Source organism: Fusarium mangiferae (genome assembly GCF_900044065.1).
Source record: "Fusarium mangiferae strain MRC7560 genome assembly, contig: FMAN_scaffold006, whole genome shotgun sequence".
Classification (NCBI taxonomy): Eukaryota; Fungi; Ascomycota; class Sordariomycetes; order Hypocreales; family Nectriaceae; genus Fusarium; species Fusarium mangiferae.
The window spans coordinates 691,681-711,211 of NW_024573926.1; the positions used below are offsets into that span (position 1 = coordinate 691,681).

The window sequence follows — 19,531 nt, forward strand, 5'->3', positions numbered from 1 at the left end:
TGTTCTGGACGTGACCATGTCTTGAGACATGTTTCTCATCTGATGATTTAGATTGAGAAGCTAGAGGTCTGATGAAGATTACTAGAACAGAAGTTAGTGTAGCCCTTTGTTCTTTTGTGAAAAATGTCCTTTCAAAGTGATCAAACTCGACTCGGGCTGTTTGTGGTCCAGTCCTGATGCTGGCACACCATATCCTTTTTTAATGGGGTGGAGATTTACAGGGGATGCCGGATTGTGTGTTTGTGGGGGAGAGATTAGGTGAGGGTAGTAGTAGATCTGTTAAACAAAATACAGAGAATCGGGGTTTTCATAATAAAGGAAGCGTATTTTCCGGTGAAGTAAGAAGGGGAATCAATGGCCAGGTAAGGAGTCCTCCTACAAGAGTCCCACGGAAAACAATTCTAGCTGAGCTGTGTTATTTCGCAATTTGACCGGGGACACGGTCATGGTCATGGCCATGGTATGTATGCATCTGGCTGCAATGCCGATCTGGCTCGCTCCAGCCGCATGTGGATAATAACCGATAGACTCGCTTCTCACCCAATCTGAGCAATTTTCTGGTCGACTACTCCGTACCGTACATATGTAGGTAATCGGACCCCCGCGTATTAGTGCCTATCGAGAAGCTGGTTGGCTGGTTGGCTGGTTGGTTGTCATTGAACCGCTCCCATTGTCATGTATGAGGGAACAGGTGCGGGATAACTACAGCGAGAGGCTGTGCTTGAGAGAGTTCGAGATTGGGGAGGATAGCGGTGAGGACAATTGAGCCGAGGAATGCGCACATCAGAACTGGAACTTTTGCAGATACGTCGTTTTGGTGTTTCTTCTGGTGATACCTGAAGTCTGGTGATGATAAGACAAAACGTTCGAGTCACTTGCTACACGGACGGCCATTGTGTGCGCTGATGGACGATGGCTACCAAGGTACTACCTAAGGAACTCACCTCAGTCATGGCTGAGGTGTATTTATCGCTGGAATTGAGAATATGGATCCTCAACTGACAATCTGACAGGGACAAAGCCGTTGACTCGTGGATGGCAATGACGTAGAGACTGAGGGCCACGTGAAGCACTCTGGGCCGTTAGCGCATGTCGTCAGCGGACCTGAGGCTCCTGAAAGGCCGTGCGTTCTGGTTTCAGCGGGGTTGGCTACATAGCGGATTTCCAGTGGACTGGGCCTTGTAGAGGCGCCTGAACCGACAAGGGGAATGGCCTCTGGTGTTGATATCACGGATCTAAGGACAATGTCTACAGATCTCCTAAAGATCTCTAAAGAGAAAACTTTGAAATGGCGTTTAGTTACTCCTCTACATTATGCCTTCTCACGTTGAGCAGCTATAGGTAAATCGTGTGGAGTGCGATCACAAGATCTCCATCAACGCTTGCTTCCTAATATACTTGACTCATTAGATAACCTACCTTGGAATTACTATTGTCGTTGTTTGTTGACTTCGCTACCACTGTCAACCATTCATCGCCGGATGCCGCCGCTCAACGTCGGGTTTACTTATTCTGTGTCTCTTCCTTCAGCCCTCAGCTCTAGGCTCATGATCGATCATTCTACGCCAACTCTACCTCTCAAAAATTGTCTTCCATCTGCATTATCGATAATCGATGCCCTAACTTCTGCGCCCGAGATTCCTCCATTATCTACACGCCCCTAGGCATGAAATTCAAATAAGCATCCCTCACAATAAGAAAGAGTTAAGCTACCTTACCTTACCTTACTATACCGACACCACCACCAAGAACCCACGACCCTCTTTTCTTTTGCGCCTATCTTTTTTTACCCTTTCCTCTCTTTGAACCGCTTCAGCTTCTCGTCTTCTTTCATTATTCTCTCTTTTTTGCTTCTTCCCTTCTTTTTCGTGCGCCTCGGGTTTCTTTCTCCCCCCTTTCATTCCCTTCGTCGTCTTCTAAGAGGGCCTCTTGGCAAACGACGCGCGACCATCACCAATAATCATGTCGTCGCTCGAAGCCAAGATCGTCGTCCTCGGCGCCCAGGGCGTTGGGAAGACGTCTCTGGTTATGAGATACTGCAAGGGCGCTTTCAACCCGGCTCAGATCACTTCTACCGTCGGTGCCAGCTTTCTCACAAAGCGTGTCGTTGACTCTGACTCCGATACCGTTGTGCGCCTTCAGATATGGGATACAGGTTGGTCTTGATAAGGAGCCAAACAAGTTTATATTCGCTCATGTACTAACGCCAACTCGCAGCTGGCCAAGAACGCTTTCGTTCCATCTCACGCCTGTACTACCGTGGTGCAAACGCCTGCATTCTCTGCTACAGCATCACAGACGCACAGTCATTCGCCGACATGGGTGTATGGCTCATGGAACTTCGACGAAACCTCCCTCACGATGTCGTTCTTCACGTAGTCGGTACAAAAGCCGATATTGTCGCCCGCGATCCCTCAGCCCGCCAGGTCCCATTCGAACGTTGTATCGCATACGTCGCTGAGAACCTTGCCCCAGGCATGGGCAGCACGCCGCCTCCAACCGCAACCCCTTACCACATACCGACGCCCATGTCAGGTGGCCAGGCCATGTCCCCTCCATCTATGGAGCCTCGGAGCCCCAGCTCGAAGCGAAGCTCTGGTTTCTGGGCACAGGAAGTTGGCTGGGATGCTTGTCATGAAATCAGCGCCGAAACAGGAGAGGGTGTCGAGGAAGTCTTTCGTGTTGTCACACGCAAACTTGTTGAGCAGAACCGCAAGATGCAGCAGGCCCTTCTAATGGCCACAGCCATCCCTGGTACCCCAGGTTACGAAGCCGGCATGGACGGAGGCTATTTTGCAGGTGCAGACGCACGAGGGAGTTTCCGAGTAGGCCGCGATCGTCGAAGTTGGCTCTTCTCGCCAGGTTTCTCGCCTGCCGTTACGGTCGAGCAGGCGGGAACCCAGGAGCAGACACAAGCAGACGGCTGGGATCGAAAAGAGCGCAAGAAGTGCTGTTAATTTTCTTGATTGCCGATACGAAACTAGACGAACGAAGACGATATGATGTGATGGAAAGAGATGTAGACGTTGTATGGACATAGGAAATGAGGTCATGTCTACAACGAATTCCCCACGGCAACGATGGAGGAGGAGCTTTAGGATGGTTTCGACGACTGCGCGCATATGCTTGATACCCGGTCTTTTTTCATGTTTTTTTTTCCTCTGTTTTATAGGTCATGTTTTGTGGTGCGGATTGGTTCACAGTCGGGGTGTTTTTCGTCTTTGATACTGGCAGCCTGGTCCCGGCTCATTTACTATTTCTGTATGCAAATGCATAATTTCTTTCCTCGTTTCTCTTTTCTGTTCTTCTCTTCTCTTCCCTTGTATTCATTCAGTTCATGCATGGTGCATCAGGCGGGTCTTCTTTTTGGACGAGAGGGTCATGAGAGGTAGACTTTTCCATTTCTGACTTAGAACATACTATGCATAACTATTTTGCTTAAACCTGTTAACATCGCTGTATCCCCTGTTTATGGCCAAGACACCTTAACTCTCTACTGTGTTCACGGACTGATATGATTTCCACGTGCTGTTGGCCTGTAGTGAGTGAGAGTGAGAGTGGCTCAGCCGGCAGCATCCGGGATACCCCACCCCCACCTGTTCCGGTCGGAGGTCGGATGTGTCCCCCGCGTCCTCCCGTTATCCGCCATCCCGCACCCGGGACTATGGAATTCTGAAAACTGCCACCAACACCAGTCGACTTTCACTGCCTACCTTCTTGACACCCTCTTAAGCCGCTGATCCTCCACTCTCCCCCCCCCTCTCTGTCCTCCCCATACCACTACTTGCTGGCCTCAACCTCGGAACAATGGCCCACCCTCAAGGAAACCTCGCAAACCTTCTCCCTCCTTCGTGGAAAACCTCGGTAACCGCTTGGCTAGCTGAGGATACGCCTTCATTCGACTTCGCCGGCTTCGTTGTCGGTGACGGTCCCCGCGTCGCTACCCTCTGGGGTAAATCCAGCGGCATCATCGCCGGCCGACCCTTCTTCGACGAGGTCTTTACGCAGTGCGGCTGCACCGTCGAGTGGCATGCTGAGGAGGGAACAGCTGTTGACCTGAGCAACGGCAAGCATCGAGTCGCAACGGTCAAGGGTCCTGTTCGTGGAATTCTCCTTGGCGAACGCGTTGCTCTCAACACCCTCGCACGATGCTCTGGCATCGCTACCAAGAGCCAGAGACTTGTGTCGATTGCGCGTGAGGCGGGGTATACAGGTGTGATTGCAGGAACTCGAAAGACAACGCCGGGATTCCGCCTCGTTGAGAAGTACGGCATGCTCGTCGGTGGCGCGGATGCCCACAGAATGGATCTCAGCGCCATGATCATGCTCAAGGATAACCATGTCTGGAGTCGGGGCAGTATCACTGATGCTGTCAAGGCTGCCAAGTCGGTTGGTGGCTTCAGTATGAAGGTTGAGGTTGAGGTTCAGAGCGAGGCCGAGGCTGACGAAGCAATTGAGGCTGGCGCCGATGTAGTCATGTTGGATAACTTCACTGGTGATGGTGTCAAGGTTGCTTCAAGAAGTCTCAAGGAGCGATGGCAAGGGAAGAGGCACTTCCTGCTCGAGACATCCGGTGGGCTTCAGGAAGATAATTTTGAGGCTTACTTGTGTAATGGTGAGTACTCGGAAGGCTTTTTGATGAGCATGTTGGTGCTAACGCACTCCAGATGTCGATATTTTGTCAACAAGTTCTATTCATCAGGGTGTGTCGCACATCGATTTCTCACTCAAGATCGAGCACTAGGTCAAGATAATAAAAGTACATTGATATCCACAAACACGAAGGATTCGTTCTGTTGGTAACTCCAAGTCGAAGGTTGAGCATGCTGTGTCCACAGCATAACCGCGACGAGGACCAAGACCTCGTAGCTACCCCATACCTTGGGCTACTATGCCCTATTTACCTCTCTACAAATACTTCAAGTCTATTACATATGCTCGAAGTATATCGGGATCATAATAAACTCAGAAAGTAGATGATTAACGAAGCCCAACGGGGCATGCTCAAGTACGCATGGCTTCACCTTGAAAGTTGTCACGACATTATCACAATATGTCGATCGAAAGGGGACCTTGGCGAATCTTGGGTGCCATTTTGTCTATCGACGTGCAACTGTTTGTAGGAGGCATTCATCAACCCCCTTTTTGTAAAACACCAAAACGGCCGTGGACAAGAGTCAATTCACACATGACTCACTACCAGGCAATGAAAAGAAGAGACAACGCGGTTTGAAAGAACTTGCACAGGCACTCTTCGTTAATCCTCATTCCTTACGCGCCCTCCATCCCTATCTGATATCATTTTCATAGACGCCAGGCATGTAAAGTCAAGACCATGAGAAGAAAAAAGTTGGCCAGGTGGCCCCATGTTGAGCAAAGAAGATCGTAAAGTACGATGATGCGTAACGTACATTGAGAATCGAAATGAAGAGAAAAAGGAAACAGTTGCTGTAGACGTGGTCTAGGGGGCTACGTCTTCTGCCACCTCACTAGATACGAGTGCTCGCCAACCAAGACATGCTGGGATTCCTCACACCCGCGAACGATGTAGAAGCGTGCCATATCCGTTCATCAGATAGCCTGAGCTTAAACAGTAACGCGCTTCTCGCCCTTGGGCTTCAGAACGTTGTCACCGTAACGGCCGCCGAAGTTACCTGCAAAGTTAGCGATGCTTGCATCATCAGCACAGATATGGGACTTACCCTGAGGGTTGTAGTTGCAGACGGTGTACCAAGAGGGGAAGCTGAGAACAGTTCCGGCAGGGCATTTGACAGTGGCGCAGCCAACCTTGGTGGAGTCCTTCCAGACAACCTGAGTGAAGTGGCCGTAGAGGTCAATGTTCATATCAGCAGGAGGGTTCTCCTGGCCGTAGAAAGCCCAGTTGGCCATCTCGTTGTTGTACCACTGGTTGGTAATACCACCAGCGGCAGCCTTGTTCTTGAGGCCATCAATATCGCTTGTGGCACCCCATGAAGCGAGGTTCTGGCCGTAGCCGCCATTGCCTTGCTTCCTAAAGATACGTCAGTCATCAATTCTTAGTTCACACACGTTAACAACTTACATGTCGTGCTCGAAAACACAACCGTTGGCGGTGTTCTCGGCGTAGCCGGCGAGCTCATCATCCCACTCAAGGGCAGAGGCAGAGTGGTTAAGACGGTGGATGTTGTGGTAGGCGAGCATAACAGTGTTATAGGCACCATCCAGAGAGAGGTCATCACCGCCGCTAGCAGGGACCTCAACCTTAGGCTCGGCAACCTTGGTAGGCTTAGCGACAACCTTGGAGATGGTTGTCTTGGGCTTCTCGACGACGGGTGCGGGAGACTCATAGACGGTCTCCTTGGTAGACTCAGGCTGGGGCTCGACAGTAACGACCGTAACCTTGGGGGCCTCCTCGGTGGTTGAGGGCTTGCTGACAGGCTTCTTGACCTTCTTGGGCTTCGCAGCCTCCTTGGTGGTCGAAGGAGCTGTATACTTGGGAGCGGGAGCTTCCATAAACACAACGCCAGTGGGCTTTGTGGCCACAGGAGCAGTGGTCTCGGGCTCCTCGCCAGCAACAACAGTGACGGTAACAACCTCGTAGACCCACTCGGTCTTCATCTCTCGCTTCTCAATCTCTCTCTTCTCGAGAGCATTTCGAATAGGGCTGGCCGAAGCCAAGATGGCGCTAGCGCCGAGGAGGAACATAGACGCCTTCATGGTGATCGGTGAACAGTCACAAGACGGAATGGGGGTGAGCTGGAAATAGAGTCAGTTATATAAGCTTGGGAGATATTAGGTGTGGCTGTTTTCAGTTGAGCAAACGTTAGATCAATGCCGCTTGGCAATAGTTGTTTTCGTGTCTTCGATGAATGCGACGAGGCTAAGATGTAGTGAGGGTGGAATGGTGTTTCTTGTGGGGAATGTTTGGACGAGAACGTGTAAGACATTTGGTGTTGAGACAATTTCGTGTGAAATAAGATGAAGTAAACATCGATATATCGAGTTGAAGGGAATTTCCCCTGCTGAATCCTTAAGGGACTCATGGCCGCTATCGAAGGTGACAAAAGACATGGCTCTGCTTCGGCGATGTTCTGTCGAGGACAAGGCCGAGTCGGTGTTGTGAAAGGGAGGATATCGATAAAGACTCCCTCAAGGACCGGGGTTGGTGGAGAACAAGGCGAGACAAAGAGGGCGGACACAGATAATGGATGCAGGTACAGAAATGCAGGGTTCAGACAATAGTGGTTCAGACTACAGTATGCTTACCTTTTGTGGTGGGTAGTGTCTGTAGATGGGATTGACGTTGGATTTGATTCAGAACCAGTCTGGTGAGCGGTTGACAGCACTGCTGAAGTTGAGATTCCGTCTAGGAGTCTCGAAAAGAGGTTTGGTGTGGTTGAACAACGACTGAAGTTCAACAATTGAAGGAGTGACAGAAGGATGAACCGAAGGAAGGACGACTTGATCAACTTTGCTTTGCGATACCGAAAGGTGAGCTCAAGAAGATGAGGGAGGTCTTGGGGCTATATCAACGGTTCAACCGGAGGCTTGGCTTTAAAGTTTTGGTTTTGAAGGAGTGGACTGCAATGTCGTAGACACGCAAACAAAGGAGTGGCAGGCCCTGCTATCGTTCGACGAAGACTCTTGGAGGGGGGTGAGGGAGAGGGAAGAAGAGTCGAGATGGCTTCGGAGCGGACGACGACGTTAAAAAGGAACTGCTCGGCGGGTCGCAGACGGACAGCCACTGCAAACCCAGGGGCGATTGGCTAGATGGTGCGGTATTGATTGGATGCTTTGCAGGGGGTATCTGGGGATCTCGCGAGCCTGCAATCGAGTGTGAGCTGGGGTGTGGTGCAGGGGACGAGGACGGGGGTGTGTCGTTCGAGAATGAGCCTAGTTAACTTACTATCAGAGTAGAGAGCGGCAACAGCGAGGAGCTGTTAGTGCAGCGCAAGACGAGCGAATGACTGTGAAATGCGAATAAAGTGAGCGTGAATAGTGGATAGTTGAAAAGAAAGAAAGCGGAGAGTGAAGTTGATTTTGAGGGAAAGTGAAGGGAGGTCCCAAGAAGAGATGAGGCTGCCAATGTTTTGGCTACAATGCGGTGCGTTGCCAAGGGCCGTCGCAGTTGGCAAGCACTGGCAGAGTGACTAACAGGTAGTTGTCACTGACAGTGACACCCGACTGCTGCCCTGAGGTAGCCTTCCTCCTGCCTACAGGTAGGTATGTCTCTTGGGTTGTTGTTGTTGTCCTGGGCAGGGCAGTTGCTACAAAGACCCCTGGAACGCGGGCTGGAATACGCTAGTGCCTCAAGCCAGTGGAGGGGTGCGTTAGACTGGGCGCTAGAAAAATGGCGGGAATGGATGCTGCAAGGCACCCAGGAACGAATCATGCATCAGCCCGTGCCTTGAATTGGACAGGATGGGAGGCATTGATGAGCATGGCTTTCACAGCTAGCGCTGTAATATTGAAATCCAGCCCGAGTTACATACATGTCTAATGGCATTGATTGACTGTCTATCATCTGAAGGGTTCGTATAATCCTCGCTCTCGCAGCTATTGACTGAATAACTCGACGCTCACGCTACCTATTATTCACAGCGTAAAGCAATCGCCTCGAGGACGATATCTTCGGCGTACGGCAGACGCACGGGCCTTGAGCCACGATGATGAAACTCGTGGCTTAGGTAGATAGGTACCTACTCGATCCCCTTTTTCCTGTGTGCGCAGCATTGACGCCTCTGATGAAAGACGGGACGGTACCTGCATCTAGGTGCTAGGTTCCAATTTCTTACTGTGACACCACGCATCAGTCCAACTGTCCAACCCGACCGACGACTGCCGCTGATCGACTACAACCACAAACACCTACATCATAATCGCAACCCAGTGACTTGGTAGAAACATATGGGTTTCAATGCGACGATCACACATATCTACGTGGTATGTACGTACAGAGATTTGGCTTCTACAGCATAGCATCGCAGGATTGCGTTGCTGCAGCATTGCATTGCAGCGCCAGCATTGACTGCATAGGCGGGCAGCTAATCAAAGCAACACACGATCCAGGATTGGGACCCTTGCTATGCTCAAACACAGTGGAAAAGAGTAATCAACTGGTTCAGATCCTAACAGACCTGGCCCTGGCCCAAGGTAATTACCAGTCATCTCAGCTCTGACTGTGTTTTCGGCTGTTGGTCGTTTGATGCTGGGTTTGACAGTGGTGAGGTAGGCTGTTGGTGTTGGTGTTGCTCATTGACGTAGCATCCGTCCCCTCATCTCATGTCCGGTTCTTTTCCTTTCGAGTGCCGGGCTATCCCATCCCCCGGTCTCATCATACCCTACCTAAACGAGACGATTGACTTTGCTCCTGTGTTAAAACCTTGTCGGACTCAACAGTCCAGACTCGATTGAAGCTCGACTCTTGCTCATCATTTCCTGTCGAAATGATCTCCACTCGTCCCCCACTGGTGATCATGCTGGAGGAGAAGGATGCTTAGAAAATGCTTCGCAAAGCTTGGTCTGCTTGCGTGGACATGAAAGCCACCTCGGAAGCCAAAACCCAAGTCTCAAGCCCCCCCGGGTTTGGTCAATTTCAGTTGTGAGCATTTTACCACATGCGTGTTGGCCCGTAACCTTATGGGGATGGGTCTAATAAGTCTTCAGTCAATACGGATACACTTTGCACTTACACCGTAGATTTTGAGGGTCCATTGACTTCCGGATGCAGCGTCATACTAGAACCTGACGGGAAGGAATACTACCTACTTACCATCGATAGAGATCAAGATCGTGTTAACGGTGAGGGTTTGTATTATGCCGGGTCCTACACATACGCACGCACGGGTTTGTATGTGACCAATCGACAGTATGTCAGCATTAACAAATGCGAAACGCATTCCTACCTGGCCTTAGCCATCATCTCTCTTCGCATCCATTGCATTGATTCTGATTCTGTAAGAGGCAAGCTGAGTTGAGCAATTGGTTGACGAGAAGTACGTACCTCTCCACCCCTTTTTCACTGCCCCTTGCAGATGTCGATGTGGCGCGTGCTCTGACGATCCATCTCCGATGGACATGGCCAATCAACGAGGTAATTGTCTGCTTCATCTCCATCAAACAAGCTATTCAAGGGTGGTGTAGCGGGCAGTTGCGGGGCTTCCCTGCAGCTGCATGTCCGAAAACCCGCTAATAAACCCGGCTCTCTTCTTCCCCATGCGCTTCTAGCATATCTGAAACTGAGCTAATTAGAGGTGACCTTTCTGCTCCGTTCTTCATCTCCCATCCAAGGCCTAACTTAACGTTTCCTTTCTGACAGTATCAAATACTGAGAACATTTCATTGCCTGACATTAAACTGGCAAATGCCGAGCTACCCTTGCAAGCCATTTGAAGAGTCGAATAAATAGTATGCTCGATTTCGCGAGCTGTCATTCTTCTGTGGCTTCGCTGTACCCCGTAGAGCCAGCCCCGTTCGTGGCCGCGGACAGTTCGGCTCGTCGTTGGTTTCTCTGCATGTCACTCTGGACAGTTCCACAGAAGAAGGAGATTGTTGTGTCACAGATTGATTGCCTCTGCCTCATGGTTCAGAGCTAGAGATACTCATCTGATGGCCTTGGGGAGCAAGAAACTTCCGACGACATGAAAAGGTGTCAAGAATTATTAATCTAGAGACCTACCAAGTCTATCCTAAAATGGTCGAGATTTTCTATCGCTATTGTTCTTGATTTCTAAGTCTTCTTGCGGGGTAACGATCAATATCCAGAACCGAGCACTAAGACAAAGACAGCTCGAAGTTGGTAGCTACCTCAGTGACATATCGTCAATGGCTTACTTTCAAAACGTTGACACAATAAACTGATCGTCGTTGATCATCAGAGTCCGGCTTTGCTAATACACATGATCCCTTAATCAGTCGTACTGCAGTATACTACTGTACTCCATGAAATGTCAATCTGCCTACCTCTTTCTACCTAAGTTGTACTTCTCACACCCCTCTCAGCACGTATATACTCCTCCCTTAGACACATTGAGCTCAGCCATCAACGCATTTGTCTTAAACCCATTGAGTCGATCACAGCGACTCAAGACCGACTTCCGAGCTTGGATGGCATGACACGCAATCCACAACTTTTCCATGTTCTAACAGGAAAGGGACCAGTGATTCCCATTGGAGAAAACATTGGACACGGTGGCGCTGAACTTCATTCCTTGAGTGCACCTCGAACAACTTTATTCTCGCTTCTAAACCAAACCCATAATATTTAGTTCACTCGCGGCTCTGCTAGAGTTCGAGTATTACGTGGCCGACCTCTTAGAGCTGTATTCAGTTGGGAAGTCCAGCCTTGTCACCGGCAGCACCGAATTCGTCTATCGAGTTTCAGGCTCATAGGCAATGATGATCGGTAGTTCCGGGCCTAGAAACAGCAAACAGAGGCCGAAGTTCTACGGTCCAACATTGCTGAACTGAAGATATACGTAAACATCGATAGATAGTCGCAGCCTTCAAACCTTGATCTGGACAAGCAATTTAGTTGGAACTTTCAAGCCGCTTTGCTGATCGATCTTGGTCCACATGAAAGCACAGATGATTCTAGACTGACTTCTTGTTACATCCAGTACCCGATATCCTGGGTCTATTCTGGGATCTAATCCTCAATTCTCCACATGTATCCTTCATTCACTGTCGCACGTGATATCTGCGATGGCAAGTTATCTTACCACCTCTTTCACCGCTTCACGCAAAGGGACGAGATGTTCCTTTTCGCAAGCAAGGCCCTTCCAGTGTGGCCCTCTTGATGCTGCGTCTTGGGTCGACTTACACTCACTGTCTCGTATATATTCAATGCCGCTGCTATTACCGACGCTGTCATAGCGACCGAAGTGGCCTTCTGATTCTCCAACACAGGGAACGTGGTAACATGGGTTGAGGCTTCCGCTCTTGTTTGTTTCATGGCGACCACAGTGCATATGTGCGCTCATAGTTGACGTGAAGTCCTCATTTAGCTAAAGCTTTCTATGAATAGTACAAACTTCACATACTACCTTATGTATTAACTTCAACATGTCTTATTGAGTCGACACACCTACCCTACAGACCACGCTCTGGTTTATTTTAAATCACTGACACGATAATGACTTGCCTTGAACTGGTTTGCTTTGACTTGGGGTTTCTAGCAGGATTGGAATCTTAAAAAGACAGGCTCATACACTTAACTGCATCAGTTGATTCGGCTTCATAAATTTTGCTTGTCTCGGCGAGTGACAGACTGTCGATAGTGTCGTCAACAAGTCTTGACGCTGATCGAGCTCTAATAAACCAAAAGTTCCTTGTGACACTTTGTTCATATTATCTTGACCTCGCCGTCTTTCTTTCAGTCAGAGACTGGGAAGACTGAATAACACTAACCTTGGCATCATCACTAAGCTTGTGATGTTTGCTGTTCAAAAGACTGGTCGACCAGACCAACACACAAGTACATCACCAAACACAAAACCCCTAGAAATTGTTGCCACACAAAGAAAAGAAACAGTGATCCTCGGACACTGTGATACTACGTACGTCGCTTGAAGACAGGGCCGATCGATTCGGCGACATGCAACCACGACATGGTACAACCGTGCCGTCACTTCTGGAAGCAAACTCATACATTCTCGTGAACCCCTCTAAAACGGCGCCGAGAAAAGAGACAAGACAAGGTTCTCATAATTGTTTCTTTGTTGGCGGCCTTTATGAAGGCCAGAGGGGGTGTAGATGATGTCAGCCAACCAACAACGTGACCCATTCTGAACCTCAAACATGGGCGCTTGAAAGGCCCGTTTCTTGTTTCACGAAGCGCACAAGCGCCGAAAATCGAGAAACAAGATGCCCAAAGTGTGATGATGATGCAACGGCCAGTTCTGGCTGCTGTGATGCTATAATGCACTTGTGCCAGATATTCCTACTCTGCAGGGAGTAGTAAGCTTAAAGTATGAAGCCCCTTGAGTTTGGCCGTGTCAAGCTCAATTCGCAGTACCACGAGTCTTACCACTGCGTTAAACTGCACCTCGCTTAACATACGAGCTTCTACTCAGTCAGAAAAGCAGGTTACCGTTGTATGTCCCCTCATGGCGTGTATATGACGGTTCCAGCTTAGGTTTCTGCCCATCACACCAAGCCAATCGTCCCCTCTGCTGGCCGACTTTTACTTGAAACGAAACGGCTAGTTGCGTGAAAACAGTTACGCTGCCTGAACGAGTCTAAATGAGGCCGAAACAAAAGCCCCGGCTAAAAGGCCATTGACACAGAAATGATCATGTGCATGGTCTGGGGCATATATGAGGTTGTGCGACTCTGAGGGCCAGTCACCGACAAGAAGGCCCTACTCTAGGTTCAAACTTGTGACCATTCTCATACAGGCGGCTCAAGGAGCATGCTTGTTGCATATCAAATGCCTTTGGTCACTACGAGTCCGACCTTCGGCATCTCGCCAAAATCCGTGCTGGTGACTGTAAATGGCATGGCGGTGACGTCGGCAGCTCCTTTAGATGCTGTCGGCCGGCCTCATGCATCGTGATGATATACCTCTGCCCATAAAATGTCCATCTCGTCATGTGGTCTTCACCAGATCACAAAAGAAGGACATGCCTCATTGTGGCTCCACCGCTTAGCCGAACTACAGAGTTGTTGGTGACTTTGTTTCAAATGTCTTGGAGTGCCGTGTATCATGCGTCCAAGGCTCGCTGCATGATGCTGCAGGTTCTGTTGCGTTTGGAGGTTGCAATGCTGTGACCAGTAGCTACTGTTGATGTGCTTGATCTATGTGGGGTTAAATGATGTGCTGAGAACCGGAGCTTTCATAGCGGGTTGAAAGGCGCCGTGACAAGACCATGTATTGATATCGAGATGCTGACTGATGTGTGAAATGTCACCGAAAGTCAATACTGGTATATTGCTTGGCTTGGTGAAAGGAGCAAACAAGACTATATCGAACTGGATATGGGACCTGCGGCTTAGTAGTCAATGATATATAATACTGCATGTGAGCAAACGGATTTTGATTTGATAGCTGGTAGTTCTCTCTTTGATTCATCAACAAATATACATGACCGAACCTCGATCTTAATAGATTCCAGCGCTCTATTGTTGCGCATCCTCCTGCCCCGGAACGAAGGGCTTGCCGTCTCCAGGCCCGATGCGCACATCAGCGAAGATCTGCTGTGGTCGAAGGTGAACAGGGGTCGAGTTCGTTGGCTGATCGGGGATCTTCTTCTCGAGTTTCTATATGTTGTATTAGAACCTTCACATAGCGTGATGGGCCATGGATGTCGTACCAGATTGTCGTAGACGCACTTGTTGAGCTTCCACTCAGCAGGACGGCACTGCCACAATTGGTGATTTCGGTTGTCGAGGCACTCCCAGTGCTTGCGGAACTCAGCCAGGCAGTGGGTGTTGATATCCTTGATACTGTTGATCATGTCAGTGGCTGACCCCAGCCTTGAAGCAAATTGTGCTTCAGGAATACCACCAGACAATACGGTCTGCTGAACCTTAGATAACATACACGCTGGAGGCACATCGGGTAACTCGTCGGCCCTCCTTCAAGCACTCAAGCTCTCCTCGGCCAGGGTTCTCGTTCTTGCATTGCATATAATCGTCATTGTAGTCGCGGCATCGAGCACCAATGAAGAAGGAGGCCGAGAGGAGAGGGGCAGAACTGGCACCGACCTCCTTGACGACGGGAATATCGGCGGGCAATGGAGTGGTGTCAATGAGCAGCTGCTGGGAGAATCTGATGGATTGATTAGTTAGCCAATTATCAGCTGTTATAGAACTCAATTGCATCCGCTGGGAGCTCCAGGACAAAGGCAGGAAAGTCAGCTGCCGAGTGAACATACTGGGGCCTTCGGGTAGACATGATGCCGGTATTCTGCGAAGCTCGTCGTCAAACGTTGCGGTGATTCCAGAATCCGGAAGTGGTTATGTGAGGTCGTTCGGCTAGGATTTGGTAGCGTAAGGTAGGAATTGGTTAGCTGTGATTGGTGGTTCGGTGAAGCGAGGCTGAGCGCAAGGCTGCAACGGGGCCCAAGGTGAGCGTAGCTCTGTTTTCGCGTCGCTCAGCTCCAATAATTTTAAGCCGCCAAATAAACACAGCAAACAATCAAAGAATCACATTCTCAGTCTTACAGCTCATATAAAACTTGACTACGACGACTACACAGTCGCAGAACAGAATTCAATCTCATATTGAGCTACTAGCCACCTCTTTCGCCCGGGTTCCGTCTCGGCAAGGAATCTCATCGTTCAAAGCTTAGCTTGCCGACTGACAGCTCCCGATTCAGACGTCGCAACACCATCACTCAACATGTCGCTCTTCGGACAGGCCAAGCCTTCGCTGTTTGGGCAGTCGCAGCCCGCTCAGACAACTGCGCCGAATCAGAGCACAGTATTCGGTCTAGGCCAACCTCAACAACAGCAACAGGGCAACACACTCGGCGCATCGATCCAGCAACCACAGCCGCAACAGATGCCAGCTCTATCTCAGTCGCAAGCTCAGCTGTCAAACTCGCTATGGCAGCCTGGAAAGGAAACACCGCGTATGTTGTTGTCAAGAAAGAGCTGTTCTCCTGCATCGCAAGACTGACCCCTGCGTAGATCAGAAGCCGATTCTGGAGCAAATGAAGCTTGTTACCGAGAAATGGGACCCTGCGAACCCCAACTGCGTCTTCAAATACTATTTCTACAACAAGGTCGATGAGAGCCACGTTCCTTACTACAAGCCTCAACCTCACGAAGACCCTCGGGAATGGGAGGAAGCCCTACAGAATAAGCCAGCCCCAGGGTTCATGCCCGTTCTTTGTTCTGGCTACGCTGGCGTTGCCGACCGCCTTAAAACACAACAGCGCGCCGTCGCCGACTTCAACACTCGTCTCCACCAGATCAACGGCAGCCTGGATGCCATTCTTCAGCGCCACGAGCTCGAGACTGAGGTTCGCGCGGTCGCCGCCCGTCGACGACAGACAACAATTAGTGAAAGATGCCTAGCACTTGCTGCGCGGATACAAGTGCTCCGCAACCGTGGCTACGCACTGAGTGGCGATGAGGATGATCTAAGCAGCCGACTGCAGACTCTGGAGCGAGAAGTTCAAGACCCTGCTGTTGGAGCTAGAGAGGAAGAACTCTGGAGCCGCCTTATTGTGTTGCGAGGCTATGCTGATCAGCTCAGCAAGGAGCTGGATAAGCCCACCGGTTCTGAGGGAGAGAGTATTGATCCAGAGCGAGAAGCCAAAGCAAAACGAGTAAGTAACAGATCGATCGCAGCACACACAAACCAGCTAATCCTTTTCTAGGTGCTTGAGGATTACGAGAAGCAGATCCAGCATATCAAGAAAGAGCTTGAGGCTCTATCGACAGATTATGCAGAGTGGGAGAAGACCAGGAACCCGCACTCGAAATAGATGGAACTTAATCAGGGCACACGGTTTAGCGACAAATGTGGTAAAGATGGAGCAACTGTCTTTTGTTAGGATGTATATTGGTGACATAGAGTTGGAGTCAGGACTGGGTATTCATCCTACGCGTCATAGGATACGAAACGTAACTCTTTGTAAAGTCTAAGAATAATATCGACACAACAAGTGATACCTCTATTTGGGTTTATGAACTGGGAACGGATTTGGTGCATTTTGATGTCGTGAGTGATGTTGCTGCGCGGCTTTTACCACGTCTTGGGATACGTATTATACAGATTAATCATGACTTCCTACCCGTCCTATCTAAACCGGTTCTATTGTACATGGCGCGGCAGAAGCACCGTCGGCCGCATGGCAGGTTCATAACACTATCAAGACAACACGGACAGATTCTTGTCGTAGACGGTTTTATTGATATTTAGAAGATCTTCCCAACGAGGTCGATAGCGAAGGGAGCTGGGGAACATCGTTAGCACCACTCATCTTAAAACAAGAAAAATCGCCAAACGTACAGAGGTAGAGGAGAACAGCAGTGGTAATGGCACCTTGAACTGTAAAGGCAGCGTCGGCCTCAAGAGCGCGGATCTCCTCTTGAGACTGCTGAGGGGGGGCGACTGTGATGCATTAGTTTGGTAGTCCAGTGATGCAATTGGGTCCCGGCATACATCCTCCAAACATTTTGTATGTAATTTAGTAGAAGAAGAAGTGTTTGGTTGAAAGGCAACGCTCGTTGATAGCAAACTATACTTGGGTATGATGCTATCTCGTTTCGCTGTCATGGGCCAAAGAATTTTGAACAAGCGCCGTTAAGATTCCAAAAAGCACTGGCCAATCAGACGCTGCGATTGATGGATCCGAACTCGCAGCTTTTATCGATAAGCAGGGTACCTATGTCATCACCAGAATGATCAGCTTTCCATCATTCTCAACGTATCATCCATTAAGACAATTATCTTTGACTTGATTAAATAGTAGATATAACTACCTACTCAAGACATCATTTGCTGATCAAAAATTTCATCGCGTTTCATATTGCAGTTCCATTTACTATTGACAAATGCGCTCACTTATAGGTAGGTACACATGTACAGCTTAGCATCGGATTTCTTCTCCAGTCGACATGGGTATCATAATGAACCTGACCAGCCGTATGCTGGGACTCAGAATTTCACAAGGGATAGGCCACCAAGCCGTGGCAACCAATATCCAGGGTATCATCCCTATGATTCTATTCATTGTAATCATAAGATAGCAGAAACGACTTCCGCGTACGCTTTTCTCCTTCTATGTATCATTTCCCAAAACCTTTGATTCTTTTCAAACACTATGCTTCAAAGACTAGAGCAACACCATCGTCACCAGCGGTGACGATCCTCTCTCCTGTCTCGCCTTGAACAAAGCCCAAGACGCCGCCACCTTCCCCATCACCACGGTGGCCCTTCCATTCCTTTTGCAGACCAGCCTCAGCCGCTGTTGCGGGAGCGTTGGGGTTTGTGGCACCAGCACCTCGGAGGTCCCAGCGGCGTACGACACCGTCCATGCCGCAGCTGGTCAGTTGCCATGAGTTGGGGATGAACTCAAGCTTGACAATGGCATGTTCCTCATGGGCGCCGGAGATGTGTCGTCGGACGGCGAAGCGGCGGGTGGCATCGTAAACGACAATAGAGCCGTCCACAGAGCCGGCTGCGAGAAGGGTGGAAGGAGGTGTGTTGGGCGTTGTGACGAGAGCAAGCGACTCGATACTCTCGGATTGGGTGTGCAGCGCGGCGAGAATTTGGCCGCCAGCGGTCGCCGTTGACTGGCCAGTAGTCTTGCCTCCAGCCCGGGCACGAGCCTGGGGCTGAGGTCCGGAAGATGCAAGTCGTGGAAGAGAGACAATCTTGATGGCGCCAGTAGCACCGCCGACAGCAACAAAGGCACCCTTGGGGTCAATGGCAAGCGAGTAGAGACCACCCTCAACCTCGAAACGCTGATCTTCGGCAGTCAAAGCCACCGCAGTCATACCATTGTCGCCAACGAGGTTCTTGGCAGTAGCCTCACCCCACACGTCCCAGACATACAAGCTTCCATCCTCGGAGATGGTAGCCAACAAAAGACCATCAGGCGTCCAAGCACCAGCGGTACAGGCACCAGTGTGTAGGAAATAGGACTGAACAATCTGAAGAGAGTTGGCTTTATCTGTGGGATCGACTGTGTAGACCCAAACCGAACCGTCGGAAGCGCCTAGAGCGATGGCGTTGGGGTTGGTGGAAGATGGGCATGGCGCAATCCAGTTGACCTCAGGCACCTCCTGTGCTTCACCAAGGAAGTCCATCTTGACAGCACCATCATTCGAGATGGTTGCCTTCCATGCGCGCAACCTTCCGTCAAGTCCACCACTGACGAGGGCCTCTCCTTGAGGCAGAGTCCATGCGAGTGTGTTGATCGAGTCTGTGTGGCCATCTAGGCTAAATAGAGGGGGAAGCTGGGTGCTCTTCAGGGCGTCTGCGGCGGGATCGCTCGAGAAACTAGCAGGAAGCGGAGGTCGCGATTGAGCGGAGGCTGTGTTGAAGACCCATCCTGCACCGGGAGCATCATCTTCCTGGCCAGCTGAACCGCCAACCGCGATGATGGAGGGGTACTTGGGATGCTGGGCGATGGTGAAGAGAGAGTCTTTGGGTTCGTCGAAGTAGCCGATGGAGTCGTTTTGGAGCAGAATCTCCTCATTGTCGGAGTCCATGGCCAGATCCTCATCGTCAACGATCTCCTCGGCCGCATCCTCGGCGGCGAGCATATCCTCCTCGAGCTCTTCATCGACAGGCTCTTTTTGATCGCGAGGGTTAGAAGACGACATGATGGCGGGGTAGTTTTATGACGAGGGTACGATGAGTGATGTTCGATGAGAGAGATAGATATTATAAAAAACAAGAAGACTTAAAAGAAGGGAATCAAGAATGTGCACTAGGTAACGCAGTTGATGGGCACTCTCCCTTTCGTTTCCCAGTTGTTACTTGCTTGATAAGCAGGCAAATGTTTTTTCAACTTTTTGGTGGTCGGCGAGACAAGGATTTTTTTCCTGACTGCGGGGTGGTGGCGGTCATAGTAGTCCGCTTAGCTCCAGA

The 19,531-nt window shown here is 50.1% G+C and overlaps 7 protein-coding genes across 7 annotated transcripts; 3 read left to right on the forward strand and 4 right to left on the reverse strand.

Annotated features, from left to right (window-relative positions):
- Window positions 1–1,962: 1,962 nt before the first annotated feature.
- On the forward strand, window positions 1,963–2,957 carry FMAN_02965 (uncharacterized protein; the record flags this gene model as incomplete). Its single annotated transcript, XM_041831722.1, has 2 exons — window positions 1,963–2,155; window positions 2,218–2,957. The coding sequence occupies 2 exons, from the start codon at window positions 1,963–1,965 to the stop codon at window positions 2,955–2,957; spliced, it is 933 nt and encodes a 310-aa protein (XP_041682257.1).
- Window positions 2,958–3,807: 850 nt separating this feature from the next.
- FMAN_02966 (putative nicotinate-nucleotide pyrophosphorylase (carboxylating)) lies at window positions 3,808–4,744 on the forward strand (the record flags this gene model as incomplete). The annotated part of the gene is made up of 2 exons (XM_041831723.1): window positions 3,808–4,615; window positions 4,668–4,744. 2 exons carry the CDS (start codon window positions 3,808–3,810, stop codon window positions 4,742–4,744), a joined length of 885 nt encoding a protein of 294 aa, XP_041682258.1.
- An 842-nt stretch (window positions 4,745–5,586) lies between these two features.
- Window positions 5,587–6,696, reverse strand: FMAN_02967 (uncharacterized protein; the record flags this gene model as incomplete). The annotated part of the gene is made up of 3 exons (XM_041831724.1): window positions 5,587–5,654; window positions 5,703–6,010; window positions 6,062–6,696. The coding sequence occupies 3 exons, from the start codon at window positions 6,694–6,696 to the stop codon at window positions 5,587–5,589; spliced, it is 1,011 nt and encodes a 336-aa protein (XP_041682259.1).
- Window positions 6,697–14,097: 7,401 nt separating this feature from the next.
- FMAN_02968 (putative NADH dehydrogenase (ubiquinone) 22K chain precursor) lies at window positions 14,098–14,875 on the reverse strand (the record flags this gene model as incomplete). The annotated part of the gene is made up of 4 exons (XM_041831725.1): window positions 14,098–14,238; window positions 14,292–14,424; window positions 14,522–14,749; window positions 14,856–14,875. 4 exons carry the CDS (start codon window positions 14,873–14,875, stop codon window positions 14,098–14,100), a joined length of 522 nt encoding a protein of 173 aa, XP_041682260.1.
- Window positions 14,876–15,322: 447 nt separating this feature from the next.
- On the forward strand, window positions 15,323–16,415 carry FMAN_02969 (uncharacterized protein; the record flags this gene model as incomplete). Its single annotated transcript, XM_041831726.1, has 3 exons — window positions 15,323–15,554; window positions 15,613–16,256; window positions 16,308–16,415. 3 exons carry the CDS (start codon window positions 15,323–15,325, stop codon window positions 16,413–16,415), a joined length of 984 nt encoding a protein of 327 aa, XP_041682261.1.
- Window positions 16,416–16,848: 433 nt separating this feature from the next.
- Window positions 16,849–17,108, reverse strand: FMAN_02970 (uncharacterized protein; the record flags this gene model as incomplete). The annotated part of the gene is made up of 3 exons (XM_041831727.1): window positions 16,849–16,886; window positions 16,943–17,044; window positions 17,096–17,108. 3 exons carry the CDS (start codon window positions 17,106–17,108, stop codon window positions 16,849–16,851), a joined length of 153 nt encoding a protein of 50 aa, XP_041682262.1.
- A 646-nt stretch (window positions 17,109–17,754) lies between these two features.
- FMAN_02971 (uncharacterized protein) lies at window positions 17,755–19,263 on the reverse strand (the record flags this gene model as incomplete). The annotated part of the gene is made up of 1 exon (XM_041831728.1): window positions 17,755–19,263. One exon carries the CDS (start codon window positions 19,261–19,263, stop codon window positions 17,755–17,757), a length of 1,509 nt encoding a protein of 502 aa, XP_041682263.1.
- Window positions 19,264–19,531: the final 268 nt, after the last annotated feature.